Genomic DNA, 19,692 nt, shown 5'->3' on the forward strand with positions numbered 1-19,692 from the left:
GGGGAAGGGCTGTGGTCTGTGTATGGAGTGTCTACCCTCCTCCACATCCAGAAATTGTCTCCAGGCAAAATTCTGGAGGATTCTTCTCTAAAGAGGTGAAACCAAGAGACCCAGGGCTTCTGGTATGAGATTCTTCATCTTAAACTATAACATGCAACCATGTATCACCATTTAATCAAAGTCTGCAATAGGTGAGGTAAACAGAAAAACTAGTCCAGAGGAAACCAAGGTAATTCAGGATCTAAAGAAAATTGTTTTTAAAAACAAAAAACACAAAATCATGCACCCCAAAATATTGGAGAAGTTACTGAACCCACACTGCCAAGTGGATCTGGTTGAGGATGATGATACCGTCAGTTTTCTAATTCTTAGAATTACTGCACATGCCATTCATATGTTCGTGTGGAAATTATACCCTTATTTATATGCGCACAGCAGAGAGAAAGAATGTGCTTTAGTATCAGATACAAACCCATTTCACTTACTACCTGTGTGCTCCTGAGAAAAGTTTTTAACTTCTGAGCCTCAGTTTCATCCAGTATAGCCTGGATGATACCTGCCTTACAGTTACTGCAAGACTTTAAAGAGTCATTGTTTTCTGATGTGGTAACGCATTCCCCAGCACTTAGGGCATTCTCAGTAAGTGCCATTCTTATTGCCCATGATGCAGCAGAAATAGCTGACAGTATATTACTGTAAAATAACCGAAAAAAAAAGATTGGTGTTGCCAAAGTGGGGGGTGGGTGGTGGGAGAAATGGGGTAAGCTGTGTTTTAATTTTTAGTTTAAATAAATTAAAAAAAAATAAAAGCCACAATGAAACATGCTTTATGGTTAATCATTTAATGTATTAACATTTTCACTTATAAACATACAATTTGCATATATAGGGAAAAACAGGTTCTGTGGACACAAGAGAATATGAGAGACAGGGAAGCAATCAGAAAATAGATCAATTCTAGGGGGAAAAAATGGACCTGCATTCCAAGCCTGTGTCTACATAAACTTGGGAAGGAGAAAGAAAAATGAAACAGGATTGTAACTTATGTAGAAAATAAAGTTGGGACATTTGTCTCAAACATAGGAACGTCTCCTTATGATCCAGGTCTTGGGGCCTGGCCTGGCCTGTTTCAGGATGATCATCTGAAACACAGCCACTGGTCTCTCCCTTCTCTTTACTATGACCCTGAAGTGCACTCCAGGAATTAAAAGAACAATCGGATTGGCATGTGTGCAATGTCAGTGGCCAACTTCTTCCAGGTACATTATACAGAAGTACATATGAAAGCGAAACGCTTACTCACACCTGAACAAGTTCCTTCCACCTCATCTAACTTGTTGATTTAGGATTACCTAAATTGAGGTGATCACAGAGTTAACATCTTTGGAAGTTGGACCAGGGAAATGAAGTATCTCAGCCCATCTTTATAACTATTATGCATTTCATATCAGCATCAAGTCACTGGCAACAGTGAATTTCCAGACTCAACTATGTCTGCCCAATCGGGCGGGCCAACAGGGTGCATGTATGTGCTCAAGCTTCAATTCACACCTCCCCTTCTGTCAGTGGGTGGACTCTGCTTCCTGTGCATTTCAGGGACATAACCTAGTAGTCTGTGGTTCCAGTAACTCCAAGTTCAAAATTAATACCCCAATGCAACATTAAAACTGTTTAATATTTTATTAGTAAAGCATCCAGCTCCAGTAATGACTACAATCTCAACAAAGCCATTCTTACTATATAGGATGTAAAATCATAAAAGCAACATTTTTAACCATCAAAACCAGTGTTGTCACACATCATGTGGCAATTTTCTACCATCCCAAATGTCCAAAGAGGTGACAGTCAAGTGCACCTCCTTTCAGCTAGATACAGACTACAGGGCAGCAGGTTCACCAGAATCATTCAGTAAAGGTCGCTTAGCAGATGGCTTCATATGGAAATCTATTTAAGTCCGCTCAGAGATGGAATCAGTTGACCAGTAAAACAAATGAGCTATGTAAGTAACTGGCCACAGAAAATAAAAACATTCTGTGCCACTAAGAGCGTATTTTGTGGAAACAGGGCCACATGGAGTGCGAGGACAGGGACTATTACTGGGCTAAATTGCCTTGGTAGAAGTACATTTTTTAAAGCATGCAGGATAGAAAACTGGACTAATTAGAAGCTTTAAAAGTTCACATAAATAATAGAAGTGCAGGATTATGGGTTTTCCAGAGCTTCACACATAGCTGGGGCTCAAAATTAAATGTTTTAAGCTTCTCTGTGAGACCTGAGTCAGGAATAAAAACAAAGCTGGCGCCCTGGTCAGGTTGACTAATATCTTGACAACAAGTCATTCAAGTTCTTAGGCCTCATTTCCCATCTCTAACCTGAGTCTCCCCCACAGCCATGGTCCAAGAGCCCGCACTACGCCACCACCAGGGCTCCATGTGCCCCAGTCCTGCACAAAACAGGACACCTGCTTAACAGCCTTCAGAAAAATGGAAAAGAGCATCCTCTGCACAGTGCAGTCTCTGGAGGCCTAACACAGTAACACTGTAACTATGGCTCTCATTCCATTTTCCTCACCATTCTTCTAATAGCACTTTCTCAACAGGTAGAAAAATAAGCTATAAGTAGGCTGAGGTGGCAATAAAAATACTCAAAGCAGACACTAAAAACATAACGTCTCTGAATAAAGCAAACCTATCTCCACATACTTGTAACTGTTTTGCCTTCTTCAAGTTTTAAAGGATAAAGCCCTAAAACTTTGAGGCTCAAGTCAATTCCTAATGTGGGATATTTTCCAAGTATCACTACCAAGAAAACAAAGAATAAAATGAAGAGGCATCATTTTAAGGGGGAGGAGGGGGAGGGAGGGCTGCCCCTCCCCCATCATCCTGAGCAGTCACTGGCCCCATAGATTGTGGGAATACCAACCCCACTGCCTCAGGGAAGTTCCTGAGAGCTTACCAGCTCATAATTCCTGAAGTTACATGCAGCCAGTTCTGATCTGAGGCTTGAAAGTTTGATATTAAACAGAAAGAAGCTGCAGTTCTCCTTGCCACATAACTCACTCATACATCACCATACTATTAACATAACACTAAAGTAAACTGTCCCTTAAACACTACACCTAACTGAAAAGAAAATGCCTTTCAAAACAGGTATGTTCAAAATAAGGTATTCCGAGAGTTCTATAAACAAACTCCTGGAATGAGCCAGTGCCCCAGAGTCATGTTTTAGATAAACAGAAATCAGAAGCCTTCTCTACAGTACGTGTATGGATTAGTTATAACTATGACGTCACCACTTTCAAAAGAACCATTCAAACTATTATTAAAAACATTTATCACCAACAGAAAACACCCTGCAAATTATAGTATTGCACACAGGGCATCAGAAGCTATGCACATCCAGATCTGAAGGATTCTAGAAGACCCAGAACAGAGACCCTAAGGCCATGCCCGTGGCTGCCCCAGCCAGCATGCCCAGTGCCAGATCACTGTCGCTGTCTCGATACCGCTCCCGAATGATGACTTGGTTGACAGGCTGTTGTCCATAAAGTCCTAAAAAAGGAAGCAAAAAAGCAGACATTGTAAGGAGCAGTTTAAGTCCAACATTCTCTCAGAAAGAGTGTGTCCTGAGAATGGTAAAGGCCACATCTCCCTGCATGTGCATCCCTCCTGCTGTCTTCCTCTGGAGAGGTATGTGGGGTGGCTGAGTGGTTGCTCCCCAGCTCTCCTCCACCAAAGGCTCAGGTGACAGTTTCTAAGACTATACCAAGAGGAAATCAAGGTGCTCAACCTTCCAACGTCCAAAGCCCCAACCACTGCAAACAGCAGGATCCTAATGAAGCTGTAAGCTCCAGCTTCCAATGTGCACTTCTGCCTTCCACATCATGCTCATTAGTATGACAAGTAGATGGGGGAGATCGTGGGAGAGACAGAGAGCCTACAGACAAGGCGAGAGCCAAGAATCTGTACCTAAAGCTAAAAGTGTAAAACCCATTTGAAAGCTAATTAGTTTCTTGATATTCATGGAAACCATTTTTAAATTAAACCTTAAATCTGCTAATACAATTCGCTCTTCATTTTTAATCATATCCTTATGGGGGAAAATACTTAGAGGGAAAAACTTCTAAAAAGCAAACTTTAAACACATTTAATATTTAATTTGCATCATTAAAGTTTACAACTGGAAATGTATCACTAAGCAAAGAGAACATCTTCTGTACTTCACAGCTATATTGTCTCACAGCTAATTAGCTTTAAAAATTACTCAAATATAAATAACATTAACTTTCCTCCCTGACCCGCTGTTCCCTTAACAATTCAGTCCTACAGGAGCTAGAAACTAATCCAACAGTAATGTATACATGTAGATGAAAACCAACAGAAAAATAAGATTTATAAGTCCTTATTACTCTAAGCATTTACAGTACTACAAGCATTTACGTGTACTGACTCACTTAATCCTCACAATATCCTTGTGAATTGAGTTTATTATTATCCCCATTTTACCAATGGGCAAAAGTAAGGCACACAGGGGTTAGAGGCTGTTAAGGGCATGCAAACCCAGGCATTGGGCCACAAAGTGTGCACTCAATAACCACTAATGCCTCAAACAGACGGAGAAGGATAGGAGAGAAAAAAACCCAAAGCCACAGAGGAGTAGAATGAGAACATTATAAACCTAAGGGCTGATCAAATACAGGTAACAGCACTGGAAGTCGACAAACTTTTACACAATGTTTAAATCTCAAAATTGGTGAACTGTAATACTTACTTTCACAGCCTTGAAAGTTAAAAGTTTTCAATTAGGCAACTGTAACTATGAAATGTAGGATAGTAGAAACTAGTAAGCTGACTTTAAAAGATTCCTTAGACGATCTAAATCTGCATTCCCCTCAGTAGGTCACACCAAGGGACACCCATACCACATGACCAGCAGAGCCCTCTCCTGCAGCTCGTGCTCACCTCTGCTCCTACCAAGGAGGGAAGTCCTTACCCAAGTCAGTTGGGAACATTTCCAAGTTGTACTTATTGTAATTACCTAATAATTTAAGCTCTATATAAATGGTCAAAATGTGAATGTGAAACAGATATTATTTCCCCAGGATAACTAAATTAGATACTTTAGGGAAGACTAAATAAAGGCAGATAACATTTACAAATTACTATTAAAGCAAGGAACTGAGTAAATTATAGAAGAATCACAAAATCTGGCCTTCTCATTTGTACTTGCCAAGGGAAACTGCAGGGCAATAATGCGTCATAGTACAATCTCTACAAGACAGAAAACTCCAACCAAAGGAGCCAACTCAAAGCAAAGACCTAGAGCCTATATCAAAAGACAGTTGAACAACTGTTCACTAATGTGGGTAAATTAAAACAGAACACTTATAGTGTGTATACAGCACCCTTTGTACTTGTTAAACTGGCTAACTGACCACTAGCAACAATCATATTATAGAGAAGGCTTTGGGGCACCTGGTTGGCTCAGTCAGTACAGCATGTGACTCTTGGTCTTGGGGTCTTTACTTCAAGCCCCACACTGGGTGTGGAGATTAAAAGTAAAATCTTTAAAAAAAAAAAAGAGAGAGAGAGAGAGAGAGAGAGAGAGAGAAGGCCTTTAATCTGCTCTACACATGATGAGGATGTCTATGAACAATGGAAGGCAGTATGTCATCAAGTTGGCAAAGCACCGGGGTATCTAGAAGAGCTGACTGAGGAGCTCCTATATGGTTATCAGCACAACACTACTGTGGAATGACCACAAACCAAGTCGCCCCTCCAGAGCAAGTACCCCTGCTAGCTGGTCACAATGCTAATGCTGAAGGACGACCTACTTGACTCTGCCCTTTGCAGTAAGTTATCTTGAGGGTGCCCATTGAGAGTGCTATCTCTTTTCCTATGAGGCAAGTCAACAGCAAAGACAGAATCTGATTTACAGAAATTCCCTTCACAAGTACTTCTGCAAAACTTCAGCTCTTCTGAACAGTAAGAAACAGCTGAGATTACCCCAGTCTGGAAGTCTGGCAGCTGAATTAGAAAGAGGCTGGCTCTCATGGCTTGGTTAGGCTAGGGCTTAAAAACCCACCACCAACTCCAACATAAATGGGCAAAGAAATCAAATTTATAAACAATCATACCATGTTTATCTTCACCAGTCATCAGAGAAAAGTAAACGAAAGCCACCTGACAATCCACTTTAGACCTAAAAACTTTTAGAGCTAACAACAATAGGAAATCTTTCAGGACAACTGAGAAACCAGTGTTTCATGAACTCCTAGTGGTGTTAGAAACTGGTAAACTGTTCTGAGAATCAACCGGGTAAATGGTATTAACATTTATTGTCATCTTTCAGATGATATGATATAAAGTCCAAATTTCCCTCAAAGCAATCTGGAGATAAGGAGATGGAGGTGAAACAAAATCAGGCATGATGTAGTAACTGAAGCTGGTAATGGACAAATGACAGTTCATTAAACTATTGTCCCTACTTTTGCATGTTTGAGAACTTTTATAAATTTCAATGGTATCAAAAGAAATATAAATGTCTATGCCCCTTTACATATTAACTTAATAAACACAAATAAAAAATGTATTCTAAAACATATTTAACAGGAATGAAAAAGAAAATCATTAGACGTTTAAAGTAATATCTACAATTGCAAACAGGAAAAAAAGAAAGTAAACAGCCAATACTAGAACGTTCAACTAATAATATATACCACCCAATATGATAATATGAAGTCATTAAAAATTATTTATGGAGATTATGTAGCACTCTGGATAAAATATGTAAAATTTTTAAATGAGAAAAGAAATGTAAAAAGTAATATATGACTGCAAAAATGAAAAATTTATTTTATATGGGAAAGGTAATTCAAACAAAAATAGTTGTGCTAAGATCACAGGACCAACAAATACTTCATTTTTTAGCATCAGCATTTTATTGGTTTTCAACTTGAAATGACAGAAAGTCAAGAAAGCAGAATCCCTCACGGTCCATGCTAGTTGAGTGAACTGCATCAGACTGCAGGAACAGATGAGCAGAGAAACTCTTGTATTAGGTGCTAAAGTATGAGAAACCAAAGTAACCACCAATAGAGGAACACTTTGACTCAGGGCTGGTGACCCCTGGGCCTCCCTGTGGCATTAGCATCAGTGACCACTTACCTTTCTGATAACAGATTCTCCTTCCACTGCTTCTGTGTTCAGACATTGCACTAGGTTTGCTCACAATCCCCTCCAATTTCCTACCTCTCTCTGAGCTCCAAGCTCTTCTTCTAGGCTATTCACCAGCTCATTCTCTTATATGTTGATCTGACATGCCATGTCCCCTGCAACCTGCCCCTGCCTGACTTCCCCTGCTCTCCCGGCATCTGGATGTGCCCTTGCTCTTCAGTCCATCAGTCACATGGCTCTCAGCCCCCTTGCCCTGACTGCAGGCTCCAGCCTCACAGCCAGCATTTTCCTACACGTCCACCTTAGACCTCCCACTGTCCAAACTGCACCCAGGACTTGATGCTACCCACACAGGCCAGTTACTCACATCTACAATCTTTCTCAGGTAAGGTGAAAAATGGAAAAAGTGCATCACAAGCCCAGAATAAATATAAGTACCTTCCAGGCCTTTACTTCACCTGCAAAAGGGCATATCACCTGAGTAGTGATAATTTTTGAAGGACGTTACTAAAAGAGAAAAATAAGAGAAAGTTATCCCTTAAAACTGGCCTCTTAGTTTGGTTGCTCCGTAACATAAGTGAATACCAGTAAGTACAAATTCTCTCCTTGGGAACAAAACTAGATGCAATAGTGAAGTTTTTAAAAGCCTACTCTTTCTAAGGTAGTATAAAAATACATAATGCTTTTTATTTTATTTATTTTTATTTATTTATTTGACAGAGAGACAGCGAGAAAGGGAACACAAGCAGGGGGAGTGGGAGAGGGAGAAGCAGGCTTCCCGTGGAGCAGGGAGCCCAATGCGGGGCTCAATCCCAGGACCCTGGGATCATGACCTGAGCCGAAGGCAGACGCTTAACAACTGAGCCACCCAGGCACCCATGCTTTTTATTTTAAACACAGTAGCAGATCTATACCAGAAACATAGCTCACTTATCCTTAAACTAAGAAATACAAATCTTTCAGGACTCATCTACCCACTAAATGAAGAGAAATAAGGAAAGGAAGGAATGGAGTTACCTGCATATGGGTACTGGTAGGGTACAGCATAAGCCTGCCCGTTCGCAGCATAGACAACTTGAGTTCCTGGTGGGTATACACCACTGTATGGACCATAGCCATATGCCTGCTGAAAATAAATAGGCCCATCAGAAATACACTTTTGAAATTCAGCATCAATTTGTAATAAAAATTCTCAACAAAGTGGGTGGAGAGGGAAAGTACTTCAACTTAATAAAGGTCATATATGACAAGCCCACAGCTGACATCATATTCAACGGTGAAAAGTTAAAAGCTTTCCTCTAAGATCAGGAACAAGACAATAAGATGCCCACTCTTACCACTTTTATTCAACATCATAATCAAAGTCCTGGAGAAAAAGAAATGAAAGGCAAATAAGTTGAGAAGTAATAGTAATAGTAATTGAGAAGGAATAGTAAAACTGTCACTATTTGCAGATGATATGATATTATACCTCGAAAACTCTAAAGAATACTACCAAAAAACTGTTAGAACTAAAAAAAGGAATTCAGTAAAGTTACAGGATACAAAATCAATATATACAAAACTGTTGTGTTCCTATACGCTAATAACTATCAGAATGACAAATTAAGAAAACTATCCCATTTACAATTATATCAGAAAGAGAAAAACCTAGGAATAAATTTAACCACAGAAGAGAAAGACCTGTACACTGAAAGCCATGAGACACTGAAGGAAAAAAAAAAAATTGAAGGAAACACAAATAAACGGAAAAAATATTCTATGCTCATGGACTGTAAGAATAGTTAAAATGTCCATACTATCCAGAGCAATCTGCAGGTTCAATGCAATCCCTATCAGAATTCTAGTGGTATTTTACCCCCAGAAACAGAACAAACAATTCTACAGTTTGTATGGAATCACAAAATAACCCAATAGCCAAAGCAACGTTAAGGGAAAAACCATCAAAGCAGGAGACATCACACTCACCAATTTCAAACTATATGACAAAGCTACAGTAATCAAAACAGTATGATACTGGCATAAAAACACACACAAATCAATGGAACAAAGAGCCCGTAAATAAACCCACACATATATGGTTAAATAATTTATGACAAAGGAGCCAAGAATACACTATAGGGAAAGGACAGTCTCTTCAATAAATGGTGTCTGAAAAACTGGACAGTCACGTGTACAAAATGAAACTGAAACACTATCTTACATCATACACAAAAATCAACTCAAAATGGATTAAAGACTTGAACATTAAGACCTGAAACCAAAAAACTCTAGTAGAAAAACAAAGATGGAAAGCCACCTGACATAGGTCTTAGCAATATTTTGGATTTGACACCAAAACAAAAATAAACAATTGGGACTGCAATAAACTAAAAAGCTTCTGGGGGCACCTGGGTGGCTCAGTCAGTTAAACGTCCAACTCTTGATTTTGGCTCAGTCATGATCTCAGGGTTGTGAGATTAAGCCCTGTGTCAGGCTCTGCACAGGGTGTGGAGCCTGCTTAAGATTCTCTCTCTCTGAAAAGAAGGAAAGATGGCGGAGGAGTAGGGGACCCTATTTCAACTGGTCCCCAGAATTGAGCTAGATATCTACCAGACCACTCTGAGCACCCACAAAACCAGCCTGAGATGTAAGAAGATATGGATCTCTACAAACAGAATATCGCAGGCGGTTGGTTTTGAGGTACGGAGCAGGGAACCCTGATTCCACAGGCAGATATCGGAGAATAAACGGCAGTGGGAGGGTGCCTAGCCGTGGGACCCTACACCGCCAGTGAGCGACAGCCTCCCACGCTGGGGACGGGGCATAGACTCACAGGCCAGTAGCGGCGGGGAAAGGACTTTAGGGCAGCCCCTGGGGCGGAAACCCAGAGCGGCTGGTGGTTTTAGAAGCATAAAGAGCAAAGACATGCCCTGACCTGGAGACAGGACTGGGAGCGCAGCAGAGGGGCTAACAACGCAGGCCGCTGCAGTTTATAGCAGCACGGACAGAAACAGAGACAGTGTGGCCTCGAGAGCTCACTGGAGAACAGACTGCGGTCTCTGCTCTGAGGCAGAGGGTTGGAAATGGTCTCTTCTGCTCTGACTCGGGGAAGAGACGCGGAAAGCCGCCAGGGAAAGCCGCCAGAGAACAAAAGCCCCAAAAACTGATTCCCGCTGAGCCCATCCCCCACCACAGAGGGGCAGGACAACTCCGCCCAGTAACTCAGTTGCCTGAGTGCCCCTCCCCCAGAAGACAGGCTGGGAAAACAAGAGGCCGGGAACCCTACGGTCCCAAGAAAATAGGTGCTTCTTGCTTGGGTTCTGGTCAATAATTTGGGCTCTATAGGTTCCCTCAAACACCCATCAACAGAATGACTAGGAGGAGGAACCCCCAAAATAGAAAAGACTCAGAGATTATGACTTATGCTGCAGATTTACAAATGGATGCAGATATAACCAAGATGTTGGAGATGGAATTCAGGCTAGCAATTGTGAAAACAATGGCTAGAATGGAGAAATCAATTAATGGCAACTTACAGTCTCTAAGGGCAGAAATGAAAGCTGAATTGGCAGAACTTAAAAATGCAATCAATGAGATCCAATCCAATCTAGATAATCTAACAGCTAGGGTAAGTGAGGCAGAAGAACGAATAAGCGAAGTGGAAGACAATATAACAGATAAAAAGGGAAAAGAGGAGGCCAGGGAAAAACAACTCAGAATTCATGAAAATAGAGTCAAAGAAATAAATGACACCATGAAGCGTTCCAACGTCAGAATAATTGGAATCCCGGAGGGAGTGGAGAGACAGAGAGAGGACTAGAAGATATATTTGAGCAAATTGTAGCTGAGAACTTCCCTAATCTGGGGAATGAAACAAACATTCCCATCCTAGAGGCAGAGAGGACCCCTCCCAAGATCAAGGAAAACAGGCCAACACCCTGGCATGTAATAGTAAAACTTGCAAATCTTAGAACCAAGGAAACCATCTTAAGAGCAGTTAGGGGGAAGAGATTCCTTACATACAGAGGAGGAACATCAGAATAACGTCAGACCTATCCAGAGACCTGGCAAGCCAGAAAGGCCTGGCAAGACATATTCAGGGTACTAAACGAGAAGAACATGCAACCAAGAATACTTTATCCAGCAAGGCTGTCCTTTAGAATGGATGGAGAGATGCAGAGCTTCCAAGACCGGCAGAAACTGAAAGAATATGAGACCACTAAGCCGGCCCTGCAAGAAATATTAAGGGGGGGGTTATAAAAGGAGAAAGACCCCAAGAGTGATATACAACAGAATTTACAGGGACAATCTATAAAAACAACGTCTTCAGAGGCAACATGATGACAATTAATTCATATCTTTCAATAATCACTCTCAACGTGAACAGCCTAAATGCTCCCATAAAACGTCACAGGGTTGCAGATTGGATCAAAAGACAGGACCCATCCATATGCTGCCTACAAGAGACTCATTTTGAACCTAAAGATACATCCAGACTGAAAGTGAAGGGATGGAGATCCATCTTCCATGCCAGTGGACCTCAAAAGAAAGCTGGGGTAGCAATTCTTATATCAGGCAAATTAGATTTTAAACTAAAGTCTGTAATTAGAGACACAGAAGGACACTATGTCATTCTTAAAGGGTCTATCCAACAAGAAGATCTAACAATTGTAAATATCTATGCCCCCGACATGGGAGCAGCCCTCTACATAGGCCAACTGTTAACAAAAATAAAGAGTCATATTGATAACAATACGTTAATTGTAGGAGACCTCAATACTCCACTCTCAGCAATGGACAGATCATCTAAGCAGAAAATCAACAAGGAAACAAGAGCCTTGAATGATACACTGGACCAGATGGACTTCATAGATATTTACAGAACATTCCACCCTAAAACAACAGAATACTCATTCTTCCCGAGAGCACATGGAACTTTCTCCAGAATAGACTACATACTGGGTCACAAATCAGGTCTCAACCAATACCACAAGACTGAGATTATTCCCTGCATATTCTCAGAACACAATGCTTTAAAACTGGAACTCAATCACAAGAAAAAATTTGGGAAAAATTCAAACACTTGGAAGCTAAAGACCACTCTGCTCAAGAATGTTTGGCTCAAACAGGAAATCAAAGAAGAACTTAAACAATTCATGGAAATCAATGAGAACGAAAACACATCGGTCCAAAACCTATGGAATACTGCCAAAGAGGTCCTAAGGGGGAAACACATAGCCATCCAAGACTCATTCCAAAAAATAGAAAACTCCCGAATTCACCAACTAATGCTACACCTTAAAGAACTAGAGAAAAAGCAAGAAACGATGCCTAAGCCATGCCTTAGAAGAGAAGTAATTAAAATTAGAGCAGAAATCAATGAATTAGAAACCAGAAAGACAGTAGATCAGATCAATGAAACTAGAAGTTGGTACTTTGAAAGAATTAATAAGATCGACAAACCACTAGCCAGACTTATCCAAAAGAAAAGAGAAAGGACCCAAATTAACAAAATTATGAATGAAAGGGGAGAGATCATGACTAACACCAAGGAAATAGAAAGTTATTAGAAATTATTATCAACAACTATATGCCAATAAACTGAGAAATCTGGATGAAATGAAGGCCTTCCTGGAAACCTATAAACTGCCAAGACTGAAACAGGAAGAAACTGACAATCTGAATGGGCCAATAACCAGTAACAAGATTGAAGCAGTGATCAAAAACCTCCCAAAAACAAGAGTCCAGGGCCTGAGGGATTCCCTGGGGAATTCGACCAAACATTCAAAGAAGAAATAATACCTATTCTACTGAAGCTGTTTCAAAAAATAGAAACAGAAGGAAAACTTCCAAACTCACTCTATGAGGCCAGCATTACCTTAATCCCCAAACCAGGCAAAGACCCCATCAAAAAGGAGAATTTCAGACCAACATCCCTGATGAATATGGATTCCAAAATCCTCAACAAAATCCTAGCTAATAGGATCCAACAATATATTAAAAGGATCATTCACCACGACCAAGTAGGATTTATCCCCGGGATGCAAGGGTGGTTCAACATTCACAAATCAATCAATGTGATAGAACACATTAATAAGAGGAGGGAGAAGAACCATATGGTCCTTTCAATTGATGCAGAAAAAGCATTTGACAAAATACAGCATCCTTTCCTGACTAAAACTCTTCAGAGTATAGGGATAGAGGGAACATTCCTCAAGTTCATAAAATCCAACTATGAAAAACCCACAGCGAGTATCATCCACAATGGGGAAAAGCTGAGAGCCTTTCCCTTAAGATCAGGAACATGTCAAGGATGCCCATTCTTGCCACTATTGTTCAACATAGTACTGGAAGTCCTAGCAACAGCAATCAGACAACAAAAAGAAATAAAAGGTATTCAAATTGGCAAAGAAGAAGTCAAACTCTCTCTTTTCGCAGACATGATACCTTATGTGGAAAACCCAAAAGACTCCACCCCCAAATTACTAGCACTCATACAGCAATTCAGTAATGTGGCAGGATACAAAATCAATGCACAGAAATCAGTTGCTTTCTTATACACTAACAACACAACTGTAGAAAGAGAAATTAGAGAAACGATTCCATTTACAATAGCACCAAAAACCATAAGATACCTCGGAATAAACCTAATCAAAGAGGTAAAGGATCTATACTCTAGGAACTACAGAACACTCATGAAAGAAATTGAAGAAGACACAAAAAGATGGGAAAATATTCCATGCTCATGGATAGGAAGAATAAACACTGTTAAAATGTCTATGCTACCCAGAGCAATCTATACCTTCAATGCCATCCCAATCAAAATTCCAATGACATTTTTCAAAGTGCCGGAACAAACAACACTAAAATTTGTATGGAATCAGAAAAGACCCCGAATCGCCAAGGAAATGTTGAAAAAGAAAAACAAAGCTGGGGGCATCACGTTGCCTGATTTCAAGCTCTATTACAAAGCAGTGATCACCAAGACAGCATGGTACTGGCACAAAAACAGACATATAGACCAATGGAACAGAAGAGAGAACCCAGATATGGACCCTCAACTCTATGGTCAAATAATCTTTGACAAAGCAGGAAAAAACATGCAATGGACAAAAGTCTCTTCAATAAATGGTGCTGGGGAAATTGGACAGCCACAGGCAGAAGAATGAAACTTGACCATTCTCTAACACCATTCACAAAGATAAACTCAAAGTGGATGAAAGATCTCAATGTGAGACACGAATCCATCAAAATCCTAGAGAACATTGGCAATAAGCTCTTTGACATCGCCCACAGCAACTTCTTTCAAGATACATCTCCAAGGGCTAGTGAAACAAAAGCAAAAATGAACTTTTGGGACTTCATCAAGATAAAAAGTTTCTGCACAGCCAAGGAAACAGTCAACAAAACAAAGAGGTAACCCCCAGAATGGGAGAAGATATTTGCAAATGACACTACAGATAAAGGGCTGGTATCCAAGATCTATAAAGAACTTCTCAAACTCAACACCCACAAAACAAATAATCAAGTCAAAAAGTGGGCAGAACATATGAAAAGACACTTCTTTGAAGACATACAAATGGCTGACACATGAAAAAGTGTTCATCATCATTAGCCATCAGGGAAATACAAATCAGAACCACAATGAGGAATCATCTCACACTTGTTAGAATAGCTAGTATCAAAAAACAAAACAAACAAAAAACAAATAACAAGTGGTGGTGAGAATGTGGAAAAAAGAAAACCCTGTGCACTGCTGGCAGGAATGTAAATCAGTGCAGCCACTCTCGCAAACAGTATGGAGGTTCCTCAAACAATTAAAAATAGAATTACCGTATGATCCAGCAATTCCACTTCTGGGTATTTATCAGAAGAAAATGAAAACACTGACTCAAAAAGATATACAGTCATGCCTCGTTTTATTCTGCTTTGCTTTACTGCACTTTGCAGACACTGTATTTTTACACATTGGAGGTTTTACAGCATTTGCTCACTTCATGTCTCTGTGTCACATTTTGTGAATTCTCACAATATTTCAAACTGTTTCATTATTATTATATTTGTTACAGCGATCTGTGATCAGTGATCTTTGATGTTACTATTGTTTTGGGGTGCCACAAACCACACCCATAATATGGGCAAACTTAATTGATAAATCTTGTGTGTTCTGACTGCTCCACCAACTACTAGTTCCTGTCTCTCTCCCTCTCAGGCCTTCTTATTTCCTGAGACACAACAATATGGAAATGAGGCCAATTAATAACCCTACAATGGATTGGCTCAGTCAGTTAAGCATCTGCCTTTGGCTGAGGTCATGATCCCAGGGTCCTTGGACCAAAGGCCTCAATCAGGCTCAAGCAGGAAGCCTGTTTCTCCCTCTCCCTCTGCTGCTCCCCCTGCTTGTTTGTTCTTTCTCTCTCTCTCTTTCTCTCTGTCAAATAAATAAATAAATAAAATCTTTAAAAAAACAAACAAACTACAATTGGTCTCTAAGTGGTCAAGTGAAAGGAAGAGTCGCATGTCTCTCTCTTTAAATCAGAACCTAAGAATGATTAAGCTTAGGGAGGAAGGCATGTGGAAAGCCAAGACAGGCCAAAAGCTGGGCCTCTTGTACCAAGCAGTTAGTCAAGTTGTGAATGCAGAGGAAAAATTCTTGAAGGAAATTAAAAGTGCTACTTGGGGAGTGCCCAGGTGGCTCAACTGGTTAGGCATCTGACTCTTTATCAGGTCATGATCTCAGGGTCGTGAGATGGAGCCCCACATTGGGCTCCGTGCTCAGTGTAGAGTCTGCTTGAGATTCTCCCTCTCCCTCTGCTCCTCCCCCATTCATGTTCTCTCTCTCTCTAAAATAAATAAATAAAATCTTTAAAAATGTTACTCCAGTGAACATACAAATGGTAAGCAAAACAGCCATACAGCTAATATGGAGAATGTCTGAGTAGTCTGGATAGATAGAAAATCAAACCAGTCCAACATTCCCTTAAGCCAAAGCCTAATCCTGAGCAAGGTCCTGACTCACTTCAATTCTGTGAAGGCTGAGAGAAGTAAGGAAGCCAGCCTAGCAGCAGAAACCCCTCTAGCAATTTTCCGCAGTTCCAGGAAGGAGAATACGAAGGACTAGGAATGTTGCTGGGTGGGAAGACCCTGAGGTCTGAGACCTCGGCCGGTGACTGGTAGTCTTCCAGCAGCACATGTCTGTGAATGGGCATTGCGAGACATGGGCAATGGACCCACCTTCACTGACCATGTGAATGACTGCTATATTCTGGGAAATCTGGAGACAAAAGGCCCAGCCTTCTTTACGAGCTCACAGGTGGGGGGGGGGGGCAAGGAGGACAGATATGCTTACAGACAACTACAATTACTGTCGTCATGTGACAAGTACTATATGTGGCACAAGGGAGAATAGGTTGCTGCTGTCAGACAAATAGCTGCATAGTTTAAACGTGTCATCTTATAAAAACAGGACACAGGAGTTAAGCTTCTGGAAGATGGCAAAGATATAGATGTTCCCTATTCTTCCTACTAAGTACAACTGAAAACCCTGAACATAATATATAAAACAAACATAAAGAGACTCTGAAAGATGACAAGAAGGTGGCACACTGGCTAGGGACCTCAGGACCCTAAGAAGGACAGATGGTGAGCTCCCTGGGTTTCCTTTTTGCCTCCTATATCCTCGACTAACTAAAGAAGGAAGACAGGAACCAGTAAGTACAGACAAAAAGGCCCCCAAGAAAAGCCTGTTCTCTCTACCCAAAAAACCTTGGGAGGAAAGGGGCAATCTGGCAAGAAAGACCATTTTTAGGCAGTAACTGTTCTACTCCAGTCCACTCTACAGAAATAACTGTGGCCCCACCCCAACTCCCACCAGCAAGGCCAAGTATAGAGAGTGAACTTCCATGTTTGGCAGGCTGTAATAAGGCACCCTCCCCCCGACCCCTGTCCCAAGTTGTGTCAGAGAAGGCCAAGTAGGGAGCTGAGAATTTCTTCATCCCTGCCTGATGGAGACCATGTAAGGAGCCAGAACTCCCACCTCTGTCCAGCACAAACCAGGTGCCCCTCCCAGATCCATGGGATGCAATCAGCAGAGACCTAGTGGAAATCACAGTATCAGTGGAAGCTAGTGGGGAGCAGTAAAGAGGACCCCTCCAATTCCCACATAGGCTGGTGTCAGCAGAGATCTGGAGGAGGGCTTAAATTCCCAACCTTCCTGACAAGGAGGTGACAAGAAACCCAACCCCTGGGAGTTTGGCTCAGTGGAGAACCTGCACTTCCATCCCTACATGGCAGCAACAGAGTAACTCCCTCTTCATCCACAAGAACAGCATTGAGAGGAAGTACACTAAAATACAAGATTTAAGTAAGATTCAGTTTCATTAATACTTAAAATGCCCAAGTTTCGATCAAAAATCATTTGTTCTATCAAGAATCAGGAAGATCTCAAAACGAATAAAACAACAAAAGAGATTTTTAAAGATTTTCTTTATCTGAGAGTGAGAGAGAGAGCACGAAAAGAAGAAGCACAAGGTGGGTGGGGGGGGGCAGAGGGAGAAGCAGGCTCCCCAATAAGCAGGGATCCCGATGTGGGGCTCAATCCCAGGACCCCGGCTGGGATCATGACCCAAGCTGAAGGCAGACGCTTAACTGACTGAGCCACCCAGGCACCCCTCTAGGAAGCTTTTTAAAGCAGCTATCATAAAAATATTTCAAGAAGCAATTATGAAAACATTCTGAAATACATTTTAAAAAAGTCTATGCAAAAACAGAAAAATCTCAGGAAAACAATGTAAAGATATATACACATATTTATATATTTTCAAAATATAAAAAATAAAATGAAAATTTTAGAAAAAAATTATATAAAAAATACAATGAATGAGCTTAACAACAGAAGAGAGATGAGAAAAAGAATCAGTAAACAGGAGTATAAATTGGAGAGAAAAAAGACTGACGAAAAGAAAATGAACAGAATCTGAGACATGTGGAATATCTAACATTCATGTCATCAGTTTCAAAAGAGAAAGGAGGTGGGACTGAAAAAACATTCCAGAAATAATGGCCTAAATTTTCCCAAATTTAGCAAGAACCATAAACCTACATATTCAAAAAACTGATCCAAACAAGATAAACCTCCCCCAAAATCCATACCAAAACACATTATAGTCAAACTTCTCAAAACTAAGCACAAAGAAAGCAGCTAGAAACAAACAATGCACTACATACATGGGGGAAAAATTTAAATGATAGCAGATTGTCCTCAGAAACCATAAAAGCCAAAAAAATAGCAAACACTTGCCAAATGTTCAAAGAAATATCAACTCAGAATTCTACACTAGTGAAAATATCCTCCAGAAATGAAGAAGAAATCAAGACATTCTCAGATGAAGGAAAACAGAATTTGTTGCCAGCTGATCTATCCTAAGAGGATGGCAAAAGGAAGTTCACTAAACAAAAAGTAAACAATAAAAAAAAGAATCTTGAAATATCAGGAGGTAAGAAAATATGGTCAGAGCAGAAATACATGTAAATATAATAAACTTTTCTTCACATGTTGACTTTTCTAACAAGTCTGACAGCTGAAGCAAAATTTCTTTTTTTTTTCTTGAAGCAAAATTTCTAACAGCATCTAATGCAGTCCTTGTATATAAAAGAAATGTGAACGCTTGACTTTGAAAAATATTTATGAATAATGTAATAACTAGAACCACCACTAAAAAAGAAATACAAAGAGATACACTCAAGAAACATTATAGATAAATCAAAATGCAATTTTTGGGGCAACTGGGTGGCTGAGTTGGTTAAATAAGCGTCCAACTCTTGGTTTGGGCTCACATCATGATGTCGGGGTCATGAGATCGAGCCTCACCTCGGCTCTGCTCTCTGCAGAGTCTACTTTGGATTCTTTCTCTCCCTCTGCCCCTCCCCCCACTCACACACTCGCTCTTCCCCTCTCTAAAATAAATGAATCTTTTTAAAAAAAATGCAATTTCAAAACTTGCTCAAATAACTCACAAAAAGCTTAAGTAAAAGAACACAGAGAAATTAAAACAGAACTAAAGGAAAACAAAAAACAAAATGGCATACTTAAACCTAACATATCAAAAATTACATTAAATGTAAATGGTCTAAATATACTAGCTACAAGACGGAGGTTTGTCAGATGTACAGGGAGAGATGACCCAATTATATGCTGCCTATGAGAAACTCACTTCAAATGTAATGGTATATGCAGCTTGAAAGAAAAAAGATGGGAAGAGGCACCATGCAAACAATAAAAAGTAAGCAGAAGTGGCTATATCAGTGTCAGATAGAGCAGACATCAGACAGAAGAAAATTACCAGAAACAGAAAGGGACATTAAATTATAATACAGTTAATCCAGCAAGAAAATATAAAAAACAGAGTTGCACATATAAATTAGACAACTTATATGAAAAGGACCAATTCCTCAAAAAGTACAAATTACTACAACCCATTCAATATGAAATAGAGAATAAATAGTCCTATAACTATTAAGAAAATAGAATTTATAA

At 40.2% G+C, this 19,692-nt stretch overlaps 1 protein-coding gene across 3 annotated transcripts in view; it reads right to left on the reverse strand.

Moving 5' to 3' along the window:
- Positions 1-826: 826 nt before the first annotated feature.
- The window catches only part of PLEKHB2 (pleckstrin homology domain containing B2), a 70,133-nt gene continuing 51,267 nt past the window's right edge, over positions 827-19,692 (reverse strand). Inside the window, exons 7-8 of one of the 3 annotated variants that reach the window (XM_028093649.2) lie at positions 8,193-8,298; positions 827-3,551 (exon numbers count right to left, since the gene is read on the reverse strand). In XM_028093649.2, coding sequence (XP_027949450.1) covers positions 3,415-3,551; positions 8,193-8,298 — 243 coding nt within the window. In that variant the 3' untranslated portion in view covers positions 827-3,414. Of the gene's footprint in view, positions 3,552-8,192; positions 8,302-19,692 lie in introns of all 3 variants that reach the window. The other 2 variants (XM_028093648.2, XM_028093650.1) reach the window with 2 other exon arrangements.

The sequence above is a fragment of the Eumetopias jubatus genome, unplaced genomic scaffold, assembly GCF_037043125.1.
Source record: "Eumetopias jubatus isolate StellerSeaLion01/CBP00866 unplaced genomic scaffold, mEumJub1_p1.0 scaffold_3, whole genome shotgun sequence".
Lineage (NCBI taxonomy): Eukaryota > Metazoa > Chordata > Mammalia > Carnivora > Otariidae > Eumetopias > Eumetopias jubatus.